The sequence below is a fragment of the Leptonotus elevatus genome, chromosome 18, assembly GCF_054856555.1.
Source record: "Leptonotus elevatus isolate MCC_2025b chromosome 18, RoL_Lele_1.0, whole genome shotgun sequence".
Classification (NCBI taxonomy): domain Eukaryota; kingdom Metazoa; phylum Chordata; class Actinopteri; order Syngnathiformes; family Syngnathidae; genus Leptonotus; species Leptonotus elevatus.
Genome location: NC_141256.1, coordinates 9628011 through 9648995, shown reverse-complemented (window position 1 = coordinate 9648995; position 20985 = coordinate 9628011). Strand labels below are relative to the sequence as shown.

The following is a 20985-nucleotide window of genomic DNA, read 5'->3' as shown; positions in this document are numbered from 1 at the left end:
CTCTGTAATGTACATTTCTGTGATTTTTGTATTTAATTCAATGGATTTCATCTTCTCAGCACTGACTGCTCTTTTCTTCTGTGAACTGATGGTGGCCAGATGTGTAGAGCACTGCTGCCACCTAGGGGCAGAGTGCCCGAAGCTCACTCATATGTCCAATTTTTGCTCGCAACTCAAAGCAAAAAACGTGAACAAATAAAGTTATATCGCACTCAAGTTAAGTGCAGATACCTGAAAATCTTGCTTATTCTTGAAGGGTGGTGATGCTATTTTTTTTTTGTCTCAACATTTACACAATAAAACTGGCCGAGTTCACACAGTGTTTGAAATGAGGATTAAACGTGATGTCGCTTCCCTTTCTGGTCTGTGCCAAAGGAGGAGAAACGAGAGAGGGGGGGGGGGGGGGTACAAGGTGGGGTAGGTGGGAGTGGTGCTGAACGGACAGCTCCCGCCTCATAAAGTACACCACGGATCTCCCCCCTCCCCCTCCCCACCCACCCCAGAAGAGCAAGCACAGCCATGAACCAGCCCAGCTCCCCGTCGTCCAGACTCGCTCTCGGCCCGTCCCCCTGACACGCAGCAAGCAACCATGAAGAGGCAAAACGTGCGGACCCTGGCCCTCATCATCTGCACCTTCACCTACCTGATCGTGGGCGCGGCCATTTTCGACGCGCTGGAGTCGGAGACGGAGAAGAGCCAGAGGCGAGAAGTGTTCCTGCGCCGGGACGAGTTGCTCCACACCTTCAACTTGTCCGCGCTGGACTTCGAGAGGCTGGAGAAGGTGGTGCTGGAGCTCAAGCCGCATAAAGCCGGCGTGCAGTGGAAAATCACCGGCTCCTTTTATTTCGCCATCACCGTGATCACCACCATAGGTAAGTCAACCCGCCTGGTTTGAGAGAACTTGTTGAGTTTTGGCACACGGGACAGCAAAAAGTAAGCTATTATGTTGAAAGATGTTTGTAAAACATTGCCGCAAACTCGTCAAAGGAACACTCCGCACCACAGGTGTCCACTTGCAGCTGGTCATGTGACCACTACAGCGATTCAATTAAGGCATGGATGCAGAAACCCAGTCAAATAGTCGCCTTTATAAGACTAAATATAATATAAAAAAAAAAGACATACTGTCAACAGTAATAATCAAAAGTAATGATACAATACAATTCATTCAAGACAAAGAAATAAACACAATTCATGAACTATAAACGCACACATTTATAAATTAATAAAAATAAACATGAAATAAACTTTACATTTAACAGGGGACAAATGAGTGTACCATTGCAAAAATGATCAGTTTCTAGATACATGTTCGAGTAAAATTATTTTTTATTATATAATTATCAAGAATAAAACTGCCACATTTCAAATATTTATAAAATCACAAAAAAAAAAAAAAATTGCATAAAATGGAAAATTGTCAAAATAACAGAAGGGTCCAGTTTTATTTTGCAGAGCTGAATTTTATATGTTGAACTTCCACTTACTACATGTTATAGGCTCGTCGTTATCATCATCATCATCATCATCATCATCATCCTCCTCTCTCTCAATCAAAAACAACAGTACTTTATCTAATGATTCAAAATCACATGCTGACTCGACATTTTTTCAATTATCATTTAATGGAAATCATTTGGAAATGTGACCCTTTTATTTTGTTCAAAAACTGGACAATATTTCCAATATCGTACATGTTCTTAGTAACACAGTGTTCCCTCGTTTTCCACTGGGGTTAGGTTCCAAACCGCAATAAATGAAATCTGCAAAGTAGTTAGCTTTTTGTTTTTGTTTTTGATTTGTTTATACACTTTTCTCATCAAGGCATTTAAAAAAAAATTCAAATTTCTCTCTTGTTTAAACATTTTCAATGTTCAAACCTTCATACATTTCATAAAATAGGAACATTACTGTAAAAAAACAAAGCATGCAAAATTGCACTAAAAATGATCCGAAAAACAGCGAGGCCGCGAAAAGTGAACCGCGTTATTGCGAGGGAACACTGCATATCAATTAACTTTTTCCTCTTTTCGTATTAAAATGAAAAATAACGATAACGGCTATACCACATGGTATTCATTGGACAGTCAATCAAGTCTCAAAGCTGCCGATTAAATTATACAAACATAACACATGCATGCTGACAACAGCATCAAATATAATTGAACATCAAGCACAGCCTTGCAAACATGTTGTGTCTGGCCTCACCAAACTGAGCTGAGAGGGCACCTTTATAAATAGACAACATTGTTCCACATCACAGCTTTTTCAGCTTGGAGCATTCGGATGAATTACAACATTGGGGGTCACCTCGAAGTCCAAAATGTTCTGCAGCTGCGGTGCCTTTTTAAATACAAACGCTGCTAAATAAGAAATGATTCTGCTGCTAAAACTGTCCCGGCTATTAAACATGAAACCAGAAGGCAGAGTAGAAATAAGGGCAAAGACTACTGACTTAACAACATGCGACGGCCAGATGTCGAGAAGGGAACCGCTCTTAAGATCGCAGAAGATTGGGCCAGCGCCACGTCTGTTGGAAAGGGTCATGTGGTGAAAATGGAGGCTTAGCAGGATCGCATTTGCGGGGGGGGGGGGCACGTGTCCCATGTGCGACCACACATGAAGGTCAGAGGACAAACATGAGAAGTGACTTACGGTTCGCATCCTCTGGCTGTTATCTGATGTACACTAAAGTTGTCAGATCAAAAAACGTGAGGTATTCGTATGTAGTTGCTGTTTATACAATTAGCTTAGACGGAGTAAAGTACACAACATAAATAGTCCGCAGATTTTATGTTTGTACTTCAATGTATTTTGTCAGTTGTGTAGCTAGCTTTGGAGGGGGGGGGGGGGGGGGGGCTTGGTTGCGTGTCAATGGTTTGAAGATAAACACATTTTATTCTCAGCTCAAATTGCTTCACTTGAATTCATTCATCACTGAATGATACATTACTGTTGATGGATGTTTTAGGCTACACGCTGTGCTAATTGTATCATAATGCTAGCATGTTAAGCATGAGTGAGAAAAAGGTGTATTTGTGATTTTGTTGAAATGATTCTTTAACTGCTGCTTAATGTGGTTAGTTGTTTTAGAGACCACCAATGAAAGGATGTTTCCCTAAGCATCTCATGTTCAAAAAACAAACAAACACTTATAGCCTAGCAACACACAACAGCATAAAAGTAGAGCCTACTCTTGTTAGCTAGCTAGCTAGCCAGCTAGCTAACGTAAAACGTGTAACGTCTTTTAGTTTAACACATCATTTGAATCAGCTTTTCTACTACTTTTACTAGAGTGTTTTTAACACAAGTATCGGCGCTTCTAGATAAATACAGAGCGTGTTTTACCACCTCTGTTAAAGTCCAACAGAGCGAAACAGAGCAGAAACGTGCGGCTGAATGTTTCTCCCCGCGAATGATGGATGAATAAAATATGTTAACTTTATCCCTCCTCTATTATAACACGCTGTGATTCAGGCGGAAAAAAAAAAAACGTTGCTAGCGATTGCATATTTAGAGGTGCTAGCTATACATTTTTAATGCTAATTACTTACATTAGCATCACGGTTATTATTCACTCAGCCTTGCTGGTTAGTGCTGTAAGTGGTTCAAGGCAGAAAGACGGTAACTTTTCCACCTTGGTTGTTCATGAAGAAGGTGCTGGATAACGGAAGTTAAGCGAGCGGCGGCCTCTGGTGTTGGTGGGAAATGTTGTCAGAATTGGAAATTGTTACGTAGTTTAATTTAGAATAAATACAGTCCAGTATATTATGTAGAAATAAACGACAAGACATTGCTAGCCAACACAAAATATACAAGGGGCTAACAATTTTTTTTTTTATAATGGATGAAAAATGTCAAATAAAAACCCCCTTTGTGTTTGGGTTAAAAAAATGAATTCCTCACTGCACATTTTGTTAGAAACGGACCATTAGTGCTGCTATTACAATTAAAACAATTCTCACAGGCAATAATAGCATTAGTGTGAATGCTCGCCTCTCAGCAATCACTCAGTAGGGCCTGTTTTCACCTAATGACATCTTGCTTCTAATGCGCAGCCACTATGACGCAATACGACGCCATTGTATTAACAAATGGATGTTTTTTGGAAATAATAGATGTCCTATCCTTGAAATCACACAATGGACCTTGATGTTATGACATTCATTGTGCTCTTGAACTGTGTCATTAATGAATAAATGGCCTCAGCGTTTCTGAGTCACTTATGTCTTGGAGATGCCACACTAAAGAGACTCAATGACTAACGCTGTTCTTGTGTGAGCTCCGATGCGGTTCAAACAGCAAAGATATCTTAAAATGCCCAGTGAAAGAGTTGTCATTTTCAGTCATTGGTGTTTGAATGCAGCACGAGTCAAGTGGGCAAAGTTGCAGTGGTGCAAGGTGTGAGAGAGTATGCCGTGTCCACAAACAGAGTGGAAAGTGGAAGCGAAGAGAGATTTAGTGGACGGAATAGCACTTAGCTTGTCTGTTCAGTGTTCGCCGATTTCCACTGAAGCAGGTAACAGCTTCCAAGCGGGTATAAGAAGAGCACACTCCACATACAGATCGGCCATATATGATACATTTTTAGCAGCATTAAAACAGCTTTAAAGAATAATAATACTACATGTTCCCACTTCTGGTTTTCAGACCATGCGAATTTTTCTCCGACACTAATAATAATGTTGAGTCTGAGTTGATAGTAATTTGTATAGTTATATAAGTAAAGTACCTATTAGACTCATAGATTCTGAAGTATACTTAAATACAAAGCAATACATATTTCCTGTCATTTTTATTTTTTATCCTGTTATTATTATTATTATTATTATTTATAAATGGCAAATGCAGCAATTCTGACAGGTTCTAAAGCTCCGTGTGGTGTTTATCATCAAAGAGTTTGTCCATTCAGATAGAATTTTATATTGATATTTAAGAACAAAGCTGCAAATCTCTCTTGGTTTATGAGATTGATATGTCATTGTCATGTGTTTGCCCAGATCGTAATGTTTATTCATGTGGTCAATAATGAGAGAGGTTGGCGTGCCGGGGCTGCTTTGTTGGTAAATAGATTTGGGGCAACACCTGCAAGCATTGTTGTAGCGCACGCGTCCTTGTGATGTCATAGGAATTAAATAATGAATTAAATACACACATGCGCTTATATTGACGCTTATAGTTTGTTGTTTGTCTTGGATTTGATCAATGTAATGGATTTTATTTGGATTTGGCGTTCTACATCCCAAACTTATTTCGCATCTAACTTCTATGCAACTTTTTTACCTTCAATGTCCTCACACGGAAAAATTGACGTAATGGAAATTCTTACTCGTGTGTTGTGAATCATAGGTACTGTATATCAAAGCCGATAATGTTGATGGGAGTGACTCTCCTTGCTGCTGCTGCTCACTTCACGTGACTCACACGAGTGGCCTCTCTCGCTCGTCTGCTTTATGCTCCCGCAGCCTCAATGGAAAAGTTGCCTGACTCGCTAAACAAAACATTTGTATTTATTAGACTCCGCAGTCCAGCCAGATCGTCGCGATTGGAGTTTAACCAAAGCAAATAGTGCGCCGTAGCGAGAGCTGAGCGTGGTTAACTTTGAAGCTACCTTCTGACCTTATTTCGGGTTATAAATATACATCTCATGACGGACATGAAGAATAAGCTTTACTCTAACTAACTGGCTTCTCTGAACTCTTATCTTTTTTTTTGTCCATGTGAAAGTAAAAATATCTAGTATCTCATGCCCTGGAATGACTTGTGTAACTCGAAGCAACCATGAGATTTTAGATTGAATGCCCTAATCCTGCCAGTGGACATTTAAAATTAATTACAAAGGCATGTCATCATAGCAAAAATAAAGTCCAGTGGTCTGCTCATGCCAAAGCTGTTGTGTATGTTTTCCGTATTACTATTATTATCAATAGTGCCCCCTAACAAAAGATCAATCAAGCACCTCGGGTTGAAAATCTCACCTACTGTAGTTCTACAAATATAGGAAGGCATATGAATCTGGCCAAGACCGACAAAAAAAGTGTATTTATAGTCATACCCTAAATCGAACGGGAAGTCCACCATTTTGATTGGATTTTGAAATTTGGCGGCAAAGATTAAAGAAGAAGAAAGATTAAAGTGTCTTCTTTCATCAGGAGGAAAAAAGTTGTTTTCTATTTGGTTCCGTTTTCAGGAATTAGCATTAGAATATAGCTACGTTTCATCATTATTTACAAATCTATTTAGAATTCTGAGTAACAAGGTTTTTTCAACGTGGCTTGGTTCATTTCCTATGCTCTGCTGCCACCTGCTGTCCATTTGTGTAATAACTACCATTTCTTCAACCGCTCTTTGCAGTTGAGAGGCTGCATCAAAGCCTTCTGTATGCTTCTAGCATTAATAAAACCCCCACATAAAACGCATAAATTCGTCTTTGGGATAGTCAAAACATTTAAAATAGAACGTGTTTATACGTTTTTGGGAGCAGTTTTAAAATGAACTCAAGTCATAAGGCCTAGCAAAAACATTTATATTTTAGCATTTTTGCAAGTACCCCAATGTGGCCAGGATTGCGAGGGCCCTTAATAGCTGCTTGCAGTTCTAGTTATTGTAAAAATGTCTTCTTCTGCTTGTTATTATTATTATTAACTGTAGTAGTAGTATGCTGTAAAAAAAAAACTTCCCTAAAATTTTTAATTGAGAAAATCAACAAAATATTTTAAGTTATATCGTTGTGAAAATTGGCTTTCCCGCATTTCACAACAAAGAACTAAGCGCTTACAGATCTAATTGTTCCTTGTATTGTCCCCCAACTTAAAGATATAATTAACATCACCTCAGCAAAAATGACTTACCGGTAGTTGCCATAAACTTTAAAATGGTTCCAACTTAACTGACTGTTTTAGCCACCCCCCCCCCCCCAAAAAAGTCTTTAAAAATGACGGTGTTTTAATATATTTTTTTTACAGTGTAGTCATAATATTGGAATTAAAACTGCTTCTTTCCTTTCAACATAATTCTGTCAAATTTTTCCACAAAAAAAAAAATAAAATCAGCTCATCACTCCAGGGATGTAACATGAAGCTATGTGTGTAGTAGCCTCCCACTGTGTTCACATGACTGTCCGTCTCCCCGTTTCTCCTCTCGTGGCCCGAAAAGGAAAGGTATTGGGAACGTGAGTTGTGTCGACACTCTGGTTATGATTACCAGAACAATGATTGGATTAAAGCTGCAGTTCCTGCTTTGCCGTACGAGAACGTTTACAAGAAAAGATCAGGGTTCATAGAAACATTTTGCTCACGCTCGCAGCGGAATATTTGCAGGGGAAATATTTGATACATTATTCAAGATGAACCATAAAGTTGGAAATGCGACAGGAAGTGCGCTTAGGAATCTGTGTTAAGGAGCTTTAAAAGCACAGGATGCAAATGCGGATGCGCTTGTAAAACAATAAAAGACATTTGCTCATAGAGTGAAATGGAATGAGTTGTTAGCGCCATAAAACAAACAAATCTGACAATGAATATAACAAATTGGCATTTTAAGCAGGCTGTGTGTTTATGTGCGTACATTCAAACCAAAAGTCAACTAACACATTGCCCAGTGCTCCCATTCATGGTCAAAGCAGTCATACTTTTTATGAACAAGTAGTAGTTTAGAGGTTTGCAAACTTTTTCCACCACAGGTTGTGTACAGAAGAAACAATGTGCTGTAGGTCAAGATATGAAAAAAAAAAAAATTCATTCAACATTTCTACTGTTTCTCATAAAATTAGACCTATTTATAGAATATGCTAAAACGTCCCCCCCCCCCCCCCTGGGCCAGACTTTGAACACCCTTGTATGGGAGTTAGACCGTTAGAATGTGGAAATGCTAATTGGAGATGTAAGTGTGTCTCACATTTGCCTTTACTTCATTCGTACACATGCACGCACAATATGATTGAAAAATAAGACGATTGAACATGCAGAATTTCAACACAAGGCAGAGTCTCACACTATGTGAAAGCCAAGGAATAATAAAAATAAGTTGTTCACGTTTTCTATTTATTTTCTAACTCATTCACTGTTAGCCCAATGAAAATCTAACTTTTGACGTCTATAGCCGTCAATGGCAGCAACTGAGTTAAGAGACAAACAATAGGAGTTTGCTTTTCGAAGATATTTGAGGAAGGGCTGGCTGACTCCAAATGCAGTACAATCATCCAGCTGGGATGTAACAAAGGCATGGATTACTGTTTCAAAATGCATCTGTAAATGAAACGTAACTGCATACAAATAAACATTAAACATAATAGCTTGCTCTAAAACCAAAATTGCATTCTGGAGATGCACATTAATGTCTCCTATACAACGGAAGGCTTAAAACACAAAATAAAAACGATTTTCTGTGTGACATAAAAAGCAAATATGCAGTCGCACGACCACCGGCGAGAATTCCTCCCCGGGGAACGCGCAATATCATGAAATGCCGCTTTCACGCACACATTTCTTGCAGGGTTGCAGGTGGCGAGGGCTTTTCATTTCAACTGACTGTGTTTTGATATGCCACCCGAAGCGCCGAGTGCGGTCTCAAAAGCATTTCAATGATAGGAGAGCTACGGTTACTGGAGATTTTTCGTTTCACCTCTCAAAAAACAAAAACAAATATTTCCACACCAAAACTTGTTGGTGGCACAGGGTCATAGTGAAAAAGGGGGCACGTGCTATTCTCTGAATTGAAGTTGTATTATCAAGCATCTTGTCCTGACCACATTAAGTCATATATATATATATATATATATATATATATATATATATATATATATACACACACACACACACACATTAAAAACATTATTAAAAGCTCTTACTTGAGAAAAAAGCCCTTAAAACTTGTTTTTTTCCAGGTTCATACCGTGCCCCCCTTTTAAGGACCAGAGGTTTAGCCATAGTTTTCCCCAAGGCAAATTTTTGGTCTGTTCTTATGTACTTGGCCAATAAAGACAATTTTGATTCTGAGGTCATGAAGTTTATTAACTCATTTGCTCCCAAAAAAGTATAAAAACGTTCTATTTTTAATATTGCCATGGTCCCAAAAACATATTCATAAGTTTTTTTTTTTTTTTTTGCTAGAACATACAGAAGGCTTTGATGCAACTTCTGACCTGAAGATGTCGCTTAAAGCAATGGTAGTTATTACAAAAAAAACGGCCAAAGGTGGCAGCAGAGTATAAGAGATCATTAAGATATTAAGTATTGATACAATGTTCAGACTCTGACCGATGTGTCAGATTGGCCTTGGGGGTGTTCTGCACTCTAGTGTGTACTAGAGACATAGACAGTAAGTTTGTTGTTCTGGAGTTTTGTTATTGGTGACAACCTGGCGCACTTTTCAAACCGCAAACTTAAAAAAAAAAAAAAGAAGTTAATTTGACTTTTCACTTTACTTTTGAAGTGAGTAGAATTACACAAGAAACAATACTCAGTGAGGCTGACATTTGCTCAGAAATCTGATTGTGTATGGGAAGAATCTGTTTATAAAATATATAAATATGACAAATACTCAATAATAAAAAAAAAAGATCTTGCCATGCCATACTATTCTGTACAGACAAGCAATATAATTGGTTGGGCATGTTCAGTGAGTGAGTCAATAGAGTTTGCAGGTCTGCGTAAATAAACGACATTTTCTCTGAATACTCCCAATGGATAATAACTAGAAAACTACATCATGTCCATTTCCAAGGGAGTGATTTGGTCCGACAGCAGCAAGCGACCGCGGCTCGCCTGCTTATGTACTGCCTCCGAGGGGAATTTGTTTTCCAATTTGTCTGCAGCATCTGCCTAATATCTCAACAAGCCAACCTGAATGAAGTGGATTGTCACACACACAAGGGCCAAAATGATAATAACAATAACAGTCACAGGTGAATTGTGTTTACCCTTGAGGGCCGCCATCGTACTGCAACTTTATGAGTACGCATTAAGTAGGCGCGGAAATAAAAAAAATAGTCACTTAGATAACCTTGGGCTAAAAAAACAGACTGTGAGCCTTTTCCTTGAGTCTCAAGTAACGTCAATATCGCAACCGTCGCAAGGGATAGCTCTTCGGCTTGCTGTCCGCAGGCTACCGGGGGCAAATTGTGACAGAGTGTGCTCGGCAATTACCACAAGTGGGTTTTATAATAATTGCTGAAAAATCCATTTTAAATGTAAATGTGTTCTAAAATGTGGAGAGACTCCAAGGCTGGAAAGTAAAGATGAGCTTGCATTTTGTGTACTGGCCAGCAGACAAATAAGCCACTCCCTCCGATGCTAAAGGTAGTACAGTTTGAGGAATGTTTCATAATGAGTCACTTTTTTATTTTTTTCCAAAACATCAGAAGTAACTAAATCTATAGAACTGATCAGGAAACAGAATACTCTTTGCACGACCCTCTCATCAGCCACAGTATAACATTAATGATGTATAAGAGACGTCCCATCTGTCAAGTATATCAAGTCTTGCCACAGATGGATATTCAGTGCCTGTGCGACCCGGTGTGGTAAGGTGAATCTGCAGATTGAGTGGAGGTGGAGTCGCTCCAGTCCTCGTCTGCCAGCACTTGCCATCTGGTCCGCCCAGAGCAGTGGTCGTCCCACAAAAAACGTGTCAAGACAACCTGACTAGATGCATGCATTCGTACATAGACTTTTTTCTCCCGAAACTTGGGTCGCTACTTAGCGAACCGCCGGGCTTCCTGTTCTGTCTCCATCTTTTACATACTTGGGCCAATTAATCTGATTAGAGAGTCAATAATGGAACCCGGTGATGGTTTTATACTTTTTTTTAAATATTGTTTGCACCATTCGGGACTTTACAACCCCCTTAATGTTTACTTAGACAGTAAGTGCTTTTGTAACAGTACACAAAGATAACCTCGTGGACACGTAACGCTTGCCGCTTAATGCACACAATGTTATTTGTGCCACCGGGCTTTGATGTTTATCAGCGGGCCTCTCGATGTCCCCTTTTTAATCCAGCCTTTTTTCCATTATTGCATTAACGCTTTCACTAAGTAAAGCGATCGGCGTGTCATGTGCGCGGCGGTTCCATTGCCAGCGCATGTCACTTTAGGACAGCATCTGCTCCCTAAAAAGCCACCGTACCGGTTTTCTGTGTTGGCACATGTGGTTGGAATCGGGTGGCAGCAGCAGGTGAGGTGAGCGCCCTGACAACATAGAGAGCACACAGACAGGAGGGGTGACTGAGGTGGGAGATGTCTGAATAAAAGTGAGAAAATGAGACAAAAGCGGAAGCTATTTTTGCACACCAAATTTCCATAAAACATAAGGCGTGAAATGACAGTGTTAGATTACATTGGGCTTGACTCGTTTCTTGTTTATTCACGACATGGGCGTATTATACATGTTTTTTATGTTGGAAGCATTATTTCCATTTCCAAGTCATTGTTTTGCAAGTCTCAAGTCTTTGTCCTCAAGTCCCGAGTCAAGAATGAAAAGTCTCAAGCGATTCACAAGTTCTCCACTTTGAATTTCAAGTCCTTTCGAGTCATTTTAACAACATCGTCGGTTATATTATTTGGGGTGACCATCAAAGTACAATCCTTTTCCACTCCTCCATGGCGACATCACAGAGCTGGCGGATATTCAGGACTTAAGCGCCCCCATCTTCCCTTTGAAGATGCCCCAGAGATGTTCAATAGGGTTTGGGTCTAGAGACATGCTTTGCCAGTCCATCAGCTTCGTCTTAGCCTCTTTAGCAAGGCAGTGTTCATCTTGGAGGTTTGTTTGGAGCCATTATGTTGGAATACTTTTGAGATTTCTTTGGAAATGTAAAGTGCATTACAAATACAATTTATTATTATTATTATTATTAATACTGCCCTGCAGTCCATTGCTGTTTCTGGAGGTAGAGGATCATGCTCAGTATATGCTAGCGTTCATTGTTCACTCATTGAACACACATTTGACACCATCGGAACCCAAAGAGTTTATCGTGGTCTCATCAGACCACAGGGCATGCTGTGCTCCAAATCAGCAGCTACACCCAGTGAGTCGGTTAGAAATCACCCCCAGCAATTAAAACTGTAACTAGAAAAATTTCCGCAATTAAGAAGTCTATTAAGAATCGCACCTGAAGTACGTCCCACATTTTCCTTATCAGTTTAATGTGTTGGGGTCTTTGTTGTATTTTTATTCATTTCTCAGGAATGATCACATGGACCGCAGAAACGGTCTTGTGATTCAGTATATTTTCATTGCATGTATTGTATGTGTTGGCAGTGTTACAAAAGCAACTATTTGAAATTCCGGCATCTCATTATACAACATGTGCTCTTTCTCTTCACTTTTTTCCTCTAGTCTGCCCACACGGGGACACTTTGAAAGCCCGAATGGAGCACTTGAAACACATCCGCCGGTTCTTTGAGATGACCTCTTAAAAGCCCGTAACTCAAATATTTGCTTTGGCCTAAATGGACCTTAAAGTTACATTTTGTTTGTTTTGCTATTGCTTTACTGAATCAACAATGTTGACGATTACAACGTGAAATATATGATCAAGGTGACGTGTGATGAGTTATGACACCGTGTACAATCCTGGCTGGTCAACCATCGCAATTAGACCACCAAAGTCTGGGGTTGCCATGACTGACAGAAACTTCTTTTATGGATTTTTTCCATGCTTTCTAAACCTCTCATTTACGTCCCTTCATCTTTCCCATCCTCAATGACCTTTTACTAGTCCCCCCGCCATCCGACGTGTCCGCCCCCACGTCTGATGTTGACACGAACCACCTTTCAGTCCAGCTGTGTTGTGACTTTTAAAACAAGTTTGCATCCAGCGTGTATCAGTTCCATAAATCACATAATTTATTTAATTAGTCAGCCCCTCGTAGAGATCTCACACTCCACTTGGAATAGCTCGCTTACTGAGCTCATGGAAAACTTAACGTCTGCCAAGTTTTCTTTTCATATCCCCTAAAAGGGAACCTGAGGAGTACGCGTGGAATCGGACCTTGTTTGATTTTTACGGTGAGAGCGAAACAGAAGCTTAAATGGTCGGTCGCGCAAAAACTAATCGATGAATATTTGAGTGAATGTTTTTGTAGGACAAGATCTCGACCAGGTCTAAAATAACGATACTTTTTTTCCAGTGTTAAAGTGAACCCAGACTGAGGTTAATTCATTTGGTGTTACATCAGACGGCTGTGAATAATACAAACTTTTTCGTTGTCGTTTCTGTGCCATAGCACATTATTAAAAATAAAGCAACGGTCGTTATTCCTGTCCTGAAATTCCTCGAACTCACTGCTTTGCTCACATGCTCTTTTCGCAGCAGCTGCCAAGGAGGTCAAAAGTCACAAACGTAATGGAGTGAGATTTGGGGGGACCAAAGCTGTGTTTAAGTGCCAAAGTAAACACACCACGGGTTCGTGTGGAGTTGGAGGTGTCTGCGATTAAGAGACGAAGTCTGTCTGTGGGTCCAAATGTGGGAAAATCTGCTATCATTGTCATCTTTTGCACTCGCGCCGTTTTGTGGTCAGAGTTACAGTCTGAAGGGTCAGGATGCTGATGTCTTTGGCCCGCTGCAGCTGGAGATGAAAGCAAACTGTGGAGGAAGAAAAAAAAAAACATCCCGGGAAAGCGAGCGGGCCCCTGCTCGAAGACAGCCTGTTCCAAAGCGATACGAACACAATCCGTGTTTATTTGCAGTCGTGCGGAACATTCCCTGATATGTGCGGCCTCTTTAAGTGTGCTGTAAACGTAGATAAGGGTGACGTCACACTGTTCGGACCCCCTGTATGTTCAGGATGCAGTCCTGCAAATGACTGCATGTCATCAAAAGAGACAGTCCTCCAATAAATATGACCACATAGGTCGTTTTTGGAAAGGTGTCAAATTACAACCAAGTGTTACGTATTTTAGTTCAGCGACATCTATCGGCCATGCTAAATAGCGCAAAAATACAAAAGCGAGACTCGAACCCGGTCCTTCTGGTCGGAAGACAAGTGTTTATCTGACTGAGCTATTTGGCCAGTGATTGTTTTAGTGTTGACTACATGTTCTCTAACTGTCTACAACCTCACGGTCCCAATTTCAACCATTAGTGCACCGTGTAAAGACGTAACATGTACTTACTGTATTGTACGACCTCAGTGAAAGCCTCATACTAACCCCAACCATTAGTCCGACGGCGAATTGACATACATGTCAACACAAAAAAAAAAAAAAAAACACTAAGATCATTACCGGCCTGTCAGCTCTGTAAGATAAACGTTTATCTTCCGACCAGTCGAAGATAAACTATATATACTATTTTTACGCTATTTAACATGGCTGATAGAACATGGCCGATAGAGGTCGCTAAACTAGAATACGTAACACTTGGCCGTATTTTGAGGCATGGTAAAACGATCAATATTGGTCGTTATTGTTGGAGGACTTGTTGCATCAAAAACATTACGATCACCGTTATGTTTTCTAATTATGGATGAACAGGAACAACTACGTTACATACAGTAAACAAAATACTGACTATTTACATGCTATAAAATCTATACCTTGTTTATATTATGCGTAAACACTCACTATTGACGGGGCTAAGACCCAGCATGAAAAGTAGACACTCATATCCCTCCACTCATATTTTGTAAAGAACTGAAATGGAATTGAAAATTTGAAAAATATATTTTTTTAAATAATCGCCTATATTAATACAGTAGTGTCTTGGGACGAATTAAATTTGTTCTGTTACCTCACTCCCAAATCATCTTCCCCATTGAAATGAATGGAAATGCAATTAATCCGTTCCAGCACCCGCTAAGAAACAACACAAATGTTTGTAATGTGCTTTAAGTAAGGAAAATAGAAATCTAAAATATTGTACTTTGTAAAAATACACAGTAATTAGAATATAAAGAAAACAATTTGAGTGTCATGGTTAATTCATTGCATTAAAAAAAATGCAAAAGAAAAAGACTTAAACTTACCTTTTGTTAAAAAATATATAATTCAAAAGTTTTCCAGCTGTTAAAGCTCCCTAACTCAGCCCTCCTGTACTAGAGCACACAGCGTTTAACTCAATCAGTCACATGAGACGCTCCATCCTTTAATTACGCCGCTACAATTATACACAGACAACAATATCCAGAGGGCTCCGGTTTCCACCTTTGCTTCCCTGTCTCAAGTGGATCAATGCGGATCGCACACTTGTGGTTGTATTAAACAACATGGCAGTGCAATGCTTGGTCGACTTCCACTTCTGAAGACATTATGAGATACTACTTTGCCGTTCATGTAACATACATTTTGTGTATCCAACCTTCATTCAACAAAAGGCACATATTTTTTTAAATAGAAAATTTGGTACATTAATCGTCCCGAGAAGCGTTCTGCTTGACAAATTGATTCTGGACTGTGTTTTGATGTCAACAACAAACCAGGCCCCAAGTGCTCAACGAGAATAGCATTGAAGGACCCCGTGCGCTTGAGACCAACTCAATTCATGACCAGGACAATTGATGCCCTGCCATTCTTTTGATGTTGAAAGCACACACTTGGAGGTGCCTAATTAATGAGTGTAATAAAGACGCGGGGATGCAGTGGGTGGGGTTCTGTTTTCAAGTACCCTGGGTAGCGTTTATCCATGTGACAATACAAGCACTGACAAGACCAGAAAGATTAACCCAGCGCTCGTGATTATATGACTAATTAAGAGGTTTGAGTGTTACTGTGGCACCAGAGCTGCACAGCTGTTAAAATTAAAGTGAGAGGATTAAAAATTGTGAAATAAATTAGAAGGTAAAAAAATAATAATAATAAAATAATTTTTTTTTTACCCTTTCTCTGAAAATGATGCACACAATGAAGTCTATCCTAAGGCTTTAGCTTAAAAGGTCCTCTGCAACGACCATGAGCACTAATGAGAAGCAGCAAAGTGGCGACTCGGGTGCACCTGTGCTCCGCTGACATTTATAAGCCTCAACTGCTTGTTAGTTTTGCATAATAAATCTTTTAAAGGCTCATTACAAAAGTTATGCGGGTTTCCATATTGCCATTCACATGATAATTACAGAAATGAGGTTTTGAAACAAGCCTCAGCCTCAGGTTGAGGCAGAGTGATTGACTGTTTTTAAAGGTAGCATAAATTGAGTAAATTCGCTATTTTTAACAAGGAAAATTATTTTTTACTCTAGAAAATCTTTGTTTTCTATGAAACTCGGGAAAATAATTGTAGCCAGTCCCCTCAGTATTGCTAATATCTTTCCGTTTCTGGTAAATGAAATAAAACTCAACTGGTATCTTCTGTCATGCAGCTTGCTTTCATGCTAGCTAGCTAGCTACTCCTGCATGTGCCTAAATATTCAACTAGAGGTATTGCTACTTGGAATTTATAAATAAGCATAGAGTGAAAATTCCGTCGAAGAAAAAAGTGGTAACAAACATCCCTATTATTATTATTTTTATTATTATTATAATTATGACATGTAATTATTATTAAATAAATCCAAATCCTGAAGTGGCGAGATAGATGTGCTATCCACTAGTGCACTTATTCAACATTAATATATGCCTTTCCAAAAAGGCCGCAGGATATTTATTGAATCAAACGTTTTCATCACTTCCCAAACAAGCTTTTCACTTTTCAACAGCACAAACTTGGACCTTCTGAGATCGAGCAGCTCCGGTGGCTTTAATCTAGATGCCTTGGAGACATTCCGTCTCTTGAGAGAACGTTCTCACTGTTGGCAGAGCGGCACAGGCTATGGGAGGGGATGAGACGGCAGGATGCAGAGCCCTCTTCAATTTTACACACAGCAGTGGGACTGCTGGGGCTTGTCGCCTCCAGCTCCTGCGACTGCTGTTGAAGAGCATTGCTGTCAATCAGCTGACGCAGCGCTGCCGATATCTCCTGTCAGCTGAGCCACACATGAACACGTTGTGCTCTTCTCTTCCCTCTTTCATAAAAAAAAGAAAGAAAAATAATTCAATTTGCTGTCTCTGAGTAAATGCAAAAATCATTGAAGCTTACGACATGTCCATTTTTACTGTATATGAGTCAGATATTTTATACATGAAGACAAAAACAACAACAAGAAATGGTTGAAAAGTCTGAATTGCAAATCAATTGATTTATTTTCTACAGCGCTTGCCTTGACTAGGCTCACAGGCAAGCTGTTGCTTATTGCAACTGATGTTGGACTTGCTAGCCAAACAAACATTTACACTCACGTTCACACCAACTGTGAAACAGATTTTTAAAAAATGGAGCCAAAAGCACAATTATCAGGTTTAAACAACAGCAGTGAATTTATTGTGTGTTCAATAGGCAAAATCTGGAGGCAAAAACAAACTCAGGAAGCACAGGAAACAAAAGAATGGGCACTTGGTAACGCTACCTACATAGGCGGATTTTGGACAAGCTGATTCGACAAAGGACAGGGACGGGCTATTTATACACTTGGATTGGGACACAGGTATGGACTTGTGTTGGACTCACAATGCCGCTTACTCGCCCTGGCCTAGCGAGAAGGGAAGCCACCAGTGGCCATCTTATGTTGGAACTTGATAAGCGCGACTAACTTGAATATGAAGTTCGTTTTTCGAGAGGCTCTTGTCGTAAAACGCAACAATAACAGTGTTTTCTACACAAGTTGTCAGTACTAGCATCAAAGATGGCTTCTGCCACCAGAGGCCAATTGTTATGCTGCATTCGAGGAAGGTGTGAAGTCGGATTTATCCCACTCGGATTGTCCCAGTTCCGACCTTAAAGCATTTGAGGTGAATGTAAACAACAAGGATGGCTGATTTTAATAAATAGTTTGTCGTTCTGGTTAGCACAGTCAGTCCGAATTGCGCTCTCTCTCGCTCTTCAAAACAAGATCCTAGCAATATACCCTGTGGTGTCCTTCATTTGAGCCGCAAGAAGATGCAAAGGGCTAATTAGGTGCAAAAGTACTGATTAGGGGAGGCCACTCCGCAAGAACAATTGTCAATTAATTATTTAAGCCCTCCCTGCTGTACATGACATCAATACAGTACTTGGCCATTCCCGTTACACTGCTGTGCATTCTCATCTCCAATTTCATTCCGCTGTTGTGAAGACGTTTTTTCGAATTGATCAGAAGACGTGTCTAAAGAATACAAATCAACTTTCCGCAGGTTCGACTCTCTTCCAGCCTGCTTGTCTGTTCCGTAGCCTCGTTGTCGCGGACCGTGGATTTCATTAGTTCTGCCGCAGTAACCGTCTCTCTTTGTCCCCGTCCCGCAGGATATGGCCACGCCGCCCCCAGCACAGATGGAGGGAAGGCGTTCTGCATGATCTATGCCCTCCTAGGCATCCCTCTCACCTTGGTCATGTTCCAGAGTGTGGGTGAACGCATCAACACCTTTGTTCGGTTTCTTCTCCATCGTCTGAAGAAGTGCCTTGGCATGAGGCGGACCGAGGTCTCCATGTTCAACATGGTGACGGTGGGTTTTATATCGTGCATGAGCACCCTATGCGCGGGGGCGTTGGCGTTCTCCCACTTTGAGGGATGGACCTTCTTTCACGCCTACTACTACTGCTTCATCACCCTCACCACCATCGGCTTCGGCGACTACGTGGCTCTGCAAAACGACGGCGCCCTGCAGAACAAGCTGGACTACGTGGCCTTCAGCTTCATCTACATCTTGACCGGCCTCGCTGTGATCGGAGCCTTCCTCAACTTGGTCGTCCTCCGCTTCATGACCATGAACGCCGAGGATGAGAAAAGGGATGCCGAGCAGAGGGCCCTGCTCGCCCATAACGGCCAGGCCGGCAGACACATGCGCTGCTCGGCAGACCAGGCGTCCCCTTCCTCCACGGCGTCGGGGTGCGTTGGAGGAAGCGCGATCGGAGGCGGCGGGGGAGGAGCGGCGGGCCGGGGGCTGCGTAACGTTTACGCCGAGGTGCTCCACTTCCAGTCCATGTGCTCTTGCCTTTGGTACAAGAGCAGAGAGAAGCTGCAATACTCAATGCCGATGATCATCCCGCGTGACCTCTCCAACTCTGACAGCTACATGGAGCAGGGAGAAGCCTTCTCCAACCCCCTTCACTCCAACGGCTGCATATGCAGTCTGGAGCCCCACTCGGGCATCAGCTCAGTGTCCACTGGTCTGCACAGCATCAGCGTCTACAGGAGACTCAATAAACGAAGGAGCTCCATCTAAACAGCTGAGGAAGGCACGATCTTAAGCCCACTTGAAAGGACCATGTGGTAACACAAGCATGGTGGCTCTGGTCATCGGGAGTTGGCAACTTCAGCGCTAAAGAGACGGCCGGTGTTTGCATCTAAAGAGACGACCGGTTTTAGCCATCGGATGTGGAGTTTGCATGTTCTGCCGTACAACATCCAAAAAACATGCATCCAAGGCTCGAAATTCGCATTTTGCGCCTCATCCAAACTGAGAATGACAGATTTTCAAGTTTTTCCAATAATTGAACCACTAAGAAGGTCCCAAAATGCTTTGCTAGGCTGGACGTGTGCGTATTAACGAGGAGCTACGCACTCAGTCGCGGTCAAGGCAAACTCAGTGCTAGTTATGCTGCACAAGCTAGCTAGCTAGTAACAAGTTTCAAATGGCTAGATAGTGTGGCTAAGCAAAACACGTCGCAGAGTCCGTAATCATTGCGGCGATTAACAATTCTGACAAATATCGTATCGATGACGATCGAAGACAGAGAAGCCGTGCTAACTGCTAAGCTAACTAAAGTGTAAACCTTGCCAATCTTTTGATTAAAAGTTAACCCAAAATAAATAACGTTTTAGTAGGTCTTTGATGTACCTTTTTATTTATTTAAACACAATTCTGATAACTGAAAATGAAACAATGTTCATGATAACAATTAGTTTGTTACACACCTGTGCTTTCAGTTGGACGTTGTGATTTTTCTGGTGATGCAATGATTAGTCAAAAAGGGACAAAGGGAACAGGAGGTAATAAATGAAAATATCACCTTTCTTAAATTAAAAGACTGTATATGTTCTACAAATTTGAAATAAATAAATGAAAAGTGTATATATTTGAAGACCTTAAACTGACGTTATTGAGACCACCCCCCCCCCCCCCCCGGTAAACGTACTAAACAGTGTCAGAGTGTCTTTTCCTTCGTGTCACATTCAAGCCAAATGTTTCAATAGGCTTCATCTTTTGTTTCTCTGAGATACTTTATGTTAAAGTTAAGAACAATTGTTCACAATCAAACACGGAGGTACGGGACCCAAGTGACGCCCTCCAATCAGACCTCACAGTTTTATACAAATGAACTGATTCTATCTTTTGTGTTTCTTCTTCTTCTTCTTTCTTCATCTGACTCTTGTGTTGACTTGTCAATATGTTTTCTTGTATTGCAATTCTTGCATGTTAACTTTGTACATACTAGAAAGTCGTATCCAATTCACTGCTGCACCTTAGATGATTGTCGTATGCTTTAGGACACTGGAAGTCAGTGCACATTTGTTTCTTGTTGTATAGAAACCACATTACGTTTGTTTGTTTTAATTTAAAACACGTCAATGAGTGTTGATGACAGAGATTATTGGCATTATGCCTCACTAATTAATGGCCTCAGAGTTTGAACCTCATGCACTTTGCTCAAATAACACACATCAGACTATTTCAGGTGTTCATACAGTGTCCTTTTACCTTTCAGCCCTGTGATTTTTTTTTTAAATCACTATAGTTCGGGTTATTTTAGTTTTATAGTGTTCCACGAAACATGTTGCGTGGACATTTATTTCTGACACATTTATTTTTCTACGTGCAGATAGTGATTAACTGCAAAATACAATTGCACCTGATTTGCAGTCAAAAATGTGTGGCGAAACATTAACAAGATGGGTTTAGTTTATTCCTAATAAAACACATTTTGGTTTAAAACAGTACTTCATGCGTTCAAGTGGTCTGCATTGTGTCCTTCTGACGTCATTATTGCTTGAAGTTGTGGTTATGTTCGAAAACTGAATTAGGAAACAGCAGCATC

General features: G+C 40.6%; 1 protein-coding gene and 1 long non-coding RNA gene across 2 annotated transcripts in view; one reads left to right on the top strand and one right to left on the bottom strand.

Annotated features, from left to right (window-relative positions):
• Positions 1–519: 519 nt before the first annotated feature.
• On the top strand, positions 520–20887 carry kcnk3a (potassium channel, subfamily K, member 3a). The gene is made up of 2 exons (XM_086061581.1): positions 520–872; positions 18253–20887. Exons 1-2 carry the CDS (start codon positions 590–592, stop codon positions 19170–19172), a joined length of 1203 nt encoding a protein of 400 aa, XP_085917707.1. The 5' UTR covers positions 520–589; the 3' UTR covers positions 19173–20887.
• The window catches only part of LOC147158513 (uncharacterized), a 19382-nt gene continuing 14823 nt past the window's right edge, over positions 16427–20985 (bottom strand). Inside the window, exon 4 of the long non-coding RNA XR_015090938.1 lies at positions 16427–16939. This is a non-coding gene — a long non-coding RNA (uncharacterized LOC147158513). The remainder of the gene's footprint in view (positions 16940–20985) is intronic.

What these genes read in the sequence shown, in the direction of transcription:
- kcnk3a (XM_086061581.1), top strand. Translation starts at nt 590, where the DNA reads ATGAAGAGGCAAAACGTGCGGACCCTGGCCCTCATCATCTGCACCTTC. An exon ending in CACCGTGATCACCACCATAG is followed by an intron (nt 873 to 18,252) that starts GTAAGTCAACCC and finishes CCCGTCCCGCAG; the next exon opens with GATATGGCCACGCCGCCCCC.